The 9,420-nt window shown below is 41.6% G+C and overlaps 1 protein-coding gene across 1 annotated transcript in view; it reads right to left on the reverse strand.

The window, feature by feature from the left end:
- Window positions 1-689: 689 nt before the first annotated feature.
- Window positions 690-9,420, reverse strand: part of TRAF5 (TNF receptor-associated factor 5) — a 60,539-nt gene continuing 51,808 nt past the window's right edge. The window contains exons 6-9 of the mRNA XM_012638330.1: window positions 8,617-8,709; window positions 4,484-4,624; window positions 2,096-2,264; window positions 690-1,414 (exon numbers count right to left, since the gene is read on the reverse strand). Of these exons, the coding sequence (XP_012493784.1) occupies window positions 837-1,414; window positions 2,096-2,264; window positions 4,484-4,624; window positions 8,617-8,709 (981 nt within the window). The 3' untranslated portion in view covers window positions 690-836. The remainder of the gene's footprint in view (window positions 1,415-2,095; window positions 2,265-4,483; window positions 4,625-8,616; window positions 8,710-9,420) is intronic.

Raw genomic sequence — 9,420 nt, forward strand, 5'->3', positions numbered from 1 at the left:
ATACACACATATATGTATGTATGTATATTTATTTGGTTGACTCTTACTGCTAATATTTGACCATTTTCGACCTTTGAAAATCATTTTCTCATATGGTTGAACCTAATAAAATCTGAATTTTAGCTGGCTGGCTGTATCTCCTTACATATTACTATGTAGTACTGTCTGCTTACTTCAGAGCAGGAAGAATGAAAACGCTTACCCTATCCACCAGTTCTCTGCAAGCCTGTAAAATTGTACTTGCAAACTGCTGGTGAATTTCATGAAAATATTTAAAGGTGTAGTAATTTCCAAAACTTAAGTATTTAACTAAAAAAAAAAAAATCTGGTCCAAACTGGGCATATTGTCTTCATAATTACATCACCCACTACTTAACTGGAACAGCTTACTTTCTAAAAAGATGGCTTTTGCAGATTTAAGGTCAGGTCTAGAATCAACAGGCCAAACAAGAAAATACCAAAGCATTTTCCATTGGGAATTCCCCACCTCTACGTTCGCAATAACGTCAGTATTACAGGGTGCCTAAGGCTGTGCTAAGCACCAGTAAACGAGAGAAGCCTCAGACCTTACTTTCAAGAAACTTACCATCTTTCATGAGATAGAAAAACATAAATAACAAGAGGATATTCTAAGAGTTTTAAGTTTCAAACTGGGACAGAACAAAATGTAAAAAGACGACAGCACTTCAGAAGCTTTAAACTGACGTCAAACATTAAGGGCAAAAAGCCGAAGACGAACGTGCGCTGAGTCTAAATCCAGATCAATATGACAATCACATGTGTTCTCCCCATGGTTCTGGACCAAAGAAGTCCTTTTATCGCCCCATCAACAGTCACTAGAGATCCTCCAGGTCGGTTAAATCCACAGCCACTTTCAAGAACAGGGTGTCATCTTTAACGTAGGTGTTCTTGGGATTCTCCAAAACGGAATGAGCCACAAATCGGGGACAGCCGGATGCAATGTTCATCTCCCCATCGGGTCTTTTAAAGCTGCTGCTATTGGGGTCAGCTTTGAAGGTCTCCACCACGTGGTTCTTTTTGCCGCTCTGGTCCAAAAGCATCAGAGTCACCCTCTGTCTGAATGGCCACTGCAACAGTGAGTCAAACTCTCCTCGCATCACCACAAAGTACAGGGACAGGTGCGTCCCCTTCCCAGACCCGTCCCCATTCAGGTAAGCTCTAGCACAGAGCCGGTAGCCGCAGCGGCTGGTGTAGAAGGACTGGCTGAAGATGGACACGATGTGCCCGTCCACCGCCTCCCTCTTCTTCATCTTGTAATCTGTCACCTTCCAAATGAGCTTTCCGTTATAGCAGGCACCCTCTAGCAGCTTAAATCGCTCTTCATTTTTATTCAGCTGCGCTTTATGAATGTTAATGTGCGCATCGTGTTTGTTAGTCTCTCCTTCTAAAACAACTGCAAAGAAAAAAAAAAAAAGATTCCATAGGCCGGAAAGTGGTCTTTAGAATTTGCCCAAAGTGGGATTTTGTAACTGGAAGAGAACCAACACAATTTTGACATCCTAAGGATGAACTGAAATCAATGTCTACAAATCGACCATTTATACTTAGAATATTAACTCAGGGGATATCACGTCTCAGTAAACTGGCACCAAGAAAACCCGAATGTGCGCTCTTTAGACTGAAGCTTGCTGAAACGTAGAGAGGAAACCAAACCAAGCATTCAACTACTGGGAAGTGGCATGGGGAGCCCCACGCTTTTCTAAGTGGGATGCTTTTGAGCAGCCAAACCCTTTTATATTTTTCCATACCTAAAACAATGACCCTACCACATCTCTCCCTTAGCTCTCCCATTATTTTACACTTTCCTTAAAATCATCACTCCCTGTTCTTGGAATTTCCTGGCCCATTTCCACCCCTTGCCTGTTTCCGGCCACCCCACCCCCGCTCAGCTCGGGGCTCTCCCTCATTTTTGCCTGAGTGGCCAGAATCTCATGCTGCTCTTTCACAAATAACACTCAGATTCAACCACTGTTTATCCTGGACAGATGTGACTCTGTTTGGCCAGGCATTCAGTTGTTTCACGAGCACATGCAGACAAACAAGTCACCAAAGAGAAGTGAAATATTAGACATACCTAGTCTTTGATCATTGTTTTCTAGCAGGGTAATTTTCTGTTTCATTGCATCAATCGCTTCCGTCAAAGACCTCAGGTCAAATTTATTTTGTTGCTGGTTAACCATTTGTAATAACTGACGGACTTGAGCTTCTAGCCACGCAGACTTGTCAATGTGACTGGCAAGAACCTTTCATTACAAAATGGATCATATCATTAAAAAAAATAGTTAATATTTTCATAATCCATTGAGATTAAATTTTTTCAACTCAAACATTTCACATTTAATCAATTAATGACATAAAAAAATGCAAGTCCAGAAGAGGATCAAAGAGAGCAGCCAAATCTTCCTTTTCCTCTCCTATGGCAGCCCCTGTTCTAAATCATTGAACTTCTCTTTATCTAATTTTGGCTCTTCCCTCAATTTCTCTCCACTTGGTTCTCTAACCCATCTTACATATATCTATTTTCATGTTGTCTCTCCTCTGGCCTCATTGCTTTCTTCTCATTTTAGAAGCTGCTCTCCTGATTCACTCCTGCTCTGCTAGAAGGCAGGAAATGGACTGGCAAAGGCCCACCTGTCCTGCCCTGAGCACTGCAGGTGGCACAGAAGGCCCTGAGTCAAACTGAAACATTCAATTTCTCTCTCAGGTGCAAGAGATTAAGGAAAACTACTCCACCCTGGCCCTACGTGCCTTAGTTCTGATTGGTCAGTCTTTGTATTAGGAAGAGGTCAGAATTGAGATAGTCACATGATAAATTTTTTGTGGACACGTCCACACCTCTATAGACGCACACACACATATACATACATGTATGTATACACAGATGCTCCCTGACTCATAATAGTTCAAATGACAATTGTTACTTTAAGATGGTGCTGATGAGATAGGCAATTCAGTAGAAACCATACTTCGAGTATCCACACGATCATTTTGTTTTTCTCTTTCAGTACAGTATTCAACAAATTACATGAGATATTCAACACTTTGTTATAAAATAAGCTTTGTATTAGGTAATTCTGCCCAACTGTAGGCTAATGTAAGTGTTCTGAGAATGTATAAGACAGGCTAGACTAACCTATGATGTTCATCAGGTTAGGTGTATTAAATGCATTTTTGACTTAGGATATTTTCAACTTAACAATGGGTTTATCAGGACATAATTTCATTTTAGGTCAAGGAGCATCTGTACATACATATATACATATACATTATACACATACATACATAGACATGTATGTGTGTGTATATATACACATGTGTACTTATATAAACACATGTATACAATTTCCACACACATATATACACAAATATAATGTGCTGACACATTAAATATACTCATATATATAGACATACATATATTAATCTATATAAAATGTGCTGCATAATTATATAATGTATAATTTCCAAGCATGAAAATTATATAGCCTAGATATTCTGGGATAATCCAAATTTCAAGCATATTGCCCATACCATGTCTTGAACTCTTTTTTACTGTAAATTTTATAATCATGATAAAGACATTATTCCTTGGAAATTTATGATTATTTAACATTCATAATTACAAAGTAAGTTTTTGCTATATTTTAGTGATGTTTAAAGCATTTTCTTCCCAAGAGAATTAACGACTGACTACATAATACAGAACTACAGATGCTCTCAATGAATCTGAAATCAAGTGATTAATACTGGCCCAACATTAATTAAAACCACAATTGCCGGCCGGGCGCGGTGGCTCATGCCTGTAATCCTAGCACTCGGGGAGGCCGAGGGGTGGATTGTTTGAGCTCAGGAGTTCAAGACCAGCCTGAGCAAGAGCGAGACCCCCGTCACTACTAAAAAAAAATAGAAAGAAATTATCTGAACAACTAAAACTATATAGAAAAAATTAGCCGGGCATGGTGGCGCATGCCTGTAGTCCCGGCTACTGGCAGTAGGATCGCTTGAGCCCAGGAGTTTGAGGTTGCTGTGAGGTAGGCTAACACCACAGCACTCACTCTAGCCAGGGCAACAGAGTGAGATGCTGTCTCAAAAAAAAAAAAAAAAAAAACACAATTGCCATAAATTATATAAAACTACTGTATCAATGTTAAATTTACTGACATTGCTAAATGTAGTGGGGTTATGTCACAGACCTTAATTCTTAGGAAAAACAGACTTAAGTATGTAGATATAAAGGGCCATAAAACATGCAGTGTACTCTCAAATGTTAACACACACACAGAGGTTGGGGGGAGGAGGAGCGGAGGAGCAAATGGAACAAGATGTTGACCACGTGTGAACATGGGTGGCGGATATACAAGTGTTCTTTGCACCATCTTATTCTTGCACCTTCTCTGTATATTTGAAACCCTCACTGCCAACTGAAAGACAAATCCTGGTTTCGAATGGAAAGGCCATTTCTCACCTGGATGTTGGAGAGGAAGCTTCCATTTTTGCCAAACAACTGTGTAAACTGCTTGAACTCCCTTTCGAATTTCTTTACAGTTTCTGTTAGCTGCTGGATTTTACTTTCTTTCTGTTCTAGGCTCTTATATAAGTCAGAAATCTAATAACAGGAATGAGGAAAAATAAGATTATTGAAATGCATGCATATAGTTACGTTAAAATAGTACTTGTGGGTAAGAAATTATTTCTAGGGAAAAAATGTATATATATAGCTCCAGGAAAACATTTAAAGGTAGATTCCTATATAATTCTAGGAAAATATTTGCAAGTGGTTCCAAAAAAGCAGATCCACAGAATTTCTCACCAGATTTTTCTAACCTAACCCACTATGATGGTTCATCTAATGATAGTGACATCACTTGACTGAATTTACTGAACTAGTTCTGTTCACTCATTCAGTAGGCACTCATGAAACAACCACAGAAGCTGGGCATGGTGGCACACACCTGTAGTCCCAGCTACCTGGGACGCAGGAGGATCACATGAGCCCAGGAATTTGAGTCCAGCCTGGGTAACACAGACCCTGTCTCTTAAAAACAAAGACAACAAAAAACAACCATAGAGTACTGATCATCATACCACATTAAATGTGATATGCACAGTATCAATAGTAATAATAGTAGACATCCGCTTAATGTCTATCATACCCATATGATCACACACATTCAAAGCTCTTTTACTCCTCAAAGAACCCCATGAGTTAGGTATGAATATTAGTCCCACTTTTCAGATGAGGAAACAGAGGTAGAGAGTTTAAGTAACCTGTCCAGCATACAAGCTAGCAAGTGGTAGGCAAAACATGTGGGTAGCGTGTTTACTCAGAATTTGTCATCTATCTGAGGGAACAACCAGAAACCTAAAAATGATCATAAACAACTTATTCTCATATCCATTCACTCAGCAACAATTGTCAACTTTAACTTTTAACACATAATATTATAAGCAAAAAAAACTTTTACATCCATTTCTCATTTCATCTCATCTAGTTTCAGCCTTCATTATTTCTCACCTGGGCTGCTAAAGCAGCTTCCTGACTGGTCCTACACTCTCTCCTCTACCCTCGACACACAACAGAACGTAAGTTCCATGGGAGCCGGGACCCGCATGGATCTGTAACGGTCCATTATAACTCCAGCCACTGGACCGGCACCTGCATGACACCGGTAGGTGTTCGATAAGTATTTGTTAAATGAATGAATGGCATGAATGCTCTCCCTGTCTGTAGTTTTGCTCTCCAATTTGTACTCCATACGGTGACCAGAATAACATTAAAAGATAAACCTGGACCGGGCACAGTGGCTCACCCCTGTAATCCTAGCACTTTGGGAGACCGAGACAGGAGGATTGCTTGAGGTCAAGAGTTCAAGACCAGCCTGAGCGAGACCCCATCTCTACAAAAAATAGAAAAATTAGCCAGGCGTGGTGGCACACACCTGTAGTCCCAGCTACTTAGGAGGCTGAGGCAGGGGGATCGCGTGAGACCAGGAGTTTGAGGTTGCTGTGAGCTATTATGATGCCACTGCACTCTAGCCCAGGTGACAGAGCAAGACTCTGTCTCAAAAAAAAAAAAAAAAAAAAGGTAAATCTGGTCTTGAGCCTCCCCTACTTAAATGTCTCTAGCGTTTTCTTTTACAGGCCCAATGGGGCTCTACATGATCTGTCCCTGGCTGCCTTTTCAGCCTCATACCCATTCATATCATATGTGTGCTCTGCCCAGCAAGATTACAAAACTCCCAGGCCCTGCTCTCTCAGATGCTTCTCTCTTCATCTAGAAACTACCACTTTTTAAGCCTCCACTCAAGGGCACATCCTCTCAGAAATATTTCCTTACTAACACCATCCACCCAGACCGCCTCTCCAGTTCCATGATACCCTGTCCATACTCCAGTGCATAACTTACCCTTATCGCTCTTATAACTTGCTTTTTTTCTTGTTGTTTTGGCCTTTTTCCTCCACTAAATTGTTTCTTGAGACTATGTCTCCCTTATTTCTTTATCCCCCCGAGCCTAGCGCAGTGCCTGACCCACAGAGTGCACCTGACGCACGTTTTGTGAATGAATTCACAAACAGCTTAAACAACCCTTTGCTCTCTGGCTCCAGAATCCTCTCTGTAGACTCCTAGAACTGATTTCCACCTACCCACCCGACCAAAAGCAAACTCGGCATCTCCTCCCCCCACCCTCACCTCTAACCTGCTCCAGTTTGTGTCGTGTCCATCCCAGTTAATAACATCACCATGTTCCCTGCCTTCCAGCTGACAGTGTGTCATTCAACCAACCTGGCCTTGGTTCAGCCCTCACTTTCCCCTCTGGCATCTTGCTTCCACCTAATACTGAAATGTTTATTATGTGTCAGGCACGGTGCTAAGAGCCTAAATATATTATCTCATTTTACCCTCACCACAACCCCATTTACAAATGAGGAAGCTGGGGAAGAGAGAGGTGAAGCAGCTTACCCGAACTAATATGGTTAGTTAGTGCGCGGCTGGGCTGCAAACCCAGGCATCCTGGCTCTAGAGCCTTCGATTCTGACCAAGCACTGTGCTATCAGCAGCTGTCTTACTTTTAAAAACCAAGCAATTAGCTGGCCAAGTATCTTCTAATTAAAAAACCTCCGTCAACTCCCTATTACTGACAAACATTAGTTCAAACCTCTGGCCCTTAAAACCTTTCTGAAACAAGGCAGAGTACGAATAGAAAAAAAAATAATTGAATGCACAGTGTCCAGAACTCAGCTTACACAGAAGGCCACTGCAATCTGGATCGACACCCCAGTCTCCAGCCATCCCCTGTCTCACACTCGGAAGTTCATTCGCCCTAAAATCCCGCTTCCTTGATTTATCAGCACTTCTCATGCCTCTCTGCCTTGGCACAAGCTCTCCCCTTCTGTACGTCCTCCTTCCACATTTTAACATTTTAACTGACAAATCTTCCTCCCTTCACGATGCAGCGTGGGTGTCCTACCTTGCAAAGACTTCCCCGACTCCCCCAGAGCAAACCGCTGCAGCCTCTGCACCCCGGGTTGAGTTATGGCATGTACTGTGAGGCACGGCAACTCACCTGTTTCCATTTCTGTGAGTTTTTCAAGGGTAAAGGCTATGTCTTGCTTGACTCAGTGTCCCTAGCAACAAACATTGTACCTGACATAGGGGAGATGTTTGCTGAATGAACCGGTGAATGAGCCAACCGATACAGAAAGAACTTGAGAATGGCTACTAGGCAGCACGCCTTCTACCAAAGTTGCCACTTAATGCATCTTTCTAATTTTCTCCGGCATCTGACCCCGGAACTCACATACCTACTTTAATATGGGTAAGACATCATAAAACAACTGACAGTGGTAAAATTCAGCTCCTTCTCTGAAGATGGATGGTTTTCTTTCCTATGTGGGCTTGAAAAGTCTTATCTTCTGAGATGTTCTAGCAAAACAATTAACTTTTATAATAATTGCTCAATAAAATCAGCATTTACTGAGGTCACTATGTATGCCACAGGCACTATGGCAGGCATTTGCACATATAATTTCACTTGATAATCACAGCTCAGTGACATAAGTATGTATGTACCCATTCACCAGATTGCAAAGCTTCTCAAGGACAGGAGTTTAGACTTACTCCAAAATTTATAAAACCCATAGTGACTAAAACAGATAGTCAACTGTTGTTTCTTGGTAATATTAATTTAATTTAAAAACATCAAACACCTACTAGGTGCTGGACATTAACCAAAGGGTGTGTGGACAGGCTGTTGAGAGGCAGTCACAGTGTACCATGGGGAGCACTGGACTCAGGATCAGAGGACATGGGTTTGAGATCGAATTCTGCCACTTAAAAGTTAAAACACATCAACGTTTCTTTGAGCTTAGTTACTCCATCTGTTGAATGAGGGGACTGGACCCAAAGATTTCAAAGGCACCTTCCAATTCTAATGTTCTACAATCCTCTGAGCCTGTTGGCCACTTAGTAGAAAAACACCTACCTCCCGTCGACTTACATTGAAACAGAGGAGAACAGAAAAATACCAGCATGGAGCAGGCAAATCCCAGTAATTCTGTTGCCTCCCTTATATTATATTCAAACTCTTGAACATTTACCTGTTCTTCTAACTGGATGTTCTTTTCTAAAACCAGAAGCATGTGGTCCCGCAAGGCGGAATGCTCGTGTTCCTGCAGGCTGGCCCGCTTATCCTTTGGTATGAAGAGAAAAACAAGTCAGTTGTTGAGAAGCTTGGAAACTGAGAGGTGGTAGGATATTCTGCTAAAGCAGAGTCTTAACAACTTTGCTTCGTTTAATAAACATGCACCTGTTTCTAGGTAGGTTGCAGGAAAAATGACTCCACTGGGTCCCCTTTCCAGCTTTAGGATTCTACAGTACCTGTGAGACAATCTTAAACTTACAGAGAAAGAGAATCAGGGCACTGTCAAAATTCTCAGTGCTGATTTCCTCCCCTGCCCTGAGAATACGACTGCGGGTTAAATACAGCTACTATTATCTCTCAAATATTCCCACAAATGCCTATCTCCTTGGTAGGTTATCTCCAGACCAGTTTCAAGCCGAGGCTAGTTCTCTCTCGAGCACACTTCTATGCTGACTCTCGTCACTGCCCTGCTGCCATGAGCAGGAGGTACGCAACCTGACTTTCATTTCAGCCCACACAAATTTGTCGCCCTCAGAATCACAGAATATATCTGCAAGAAGAAATGGTCACTTTTCCTCTGATCATTAAAGTATTTATTTGCAAACCACCTACATTACCAGTAAAAGCAAATGTTAGGTGTTCCAGCTGATCCACGCAGTTTAAGCAAACATTTATCATCAATTTCCCTTCAGTTTAGGGCTGGCCCCTTTGGTAACAGTTTGTCCCAAATAAGGTTCCAGAGAATAACTCGCCCGGCTAT

This window comes from Propithecus coquereli, unplaced genomic scaffold (assembly GCF_000956105.1).
Source record: "Propithecus coquereli isolate 6110/MARCELLA unplaced genomic scaffold, Pcoq_1.0 Scaffold129, whole genome shotgun sequence".
Lineage (NCBI taxonomy): Eukaryota > Metazoa > Chordata > Mammalia > Primates > Indriidae > Propithecus > Propithecus coquereli.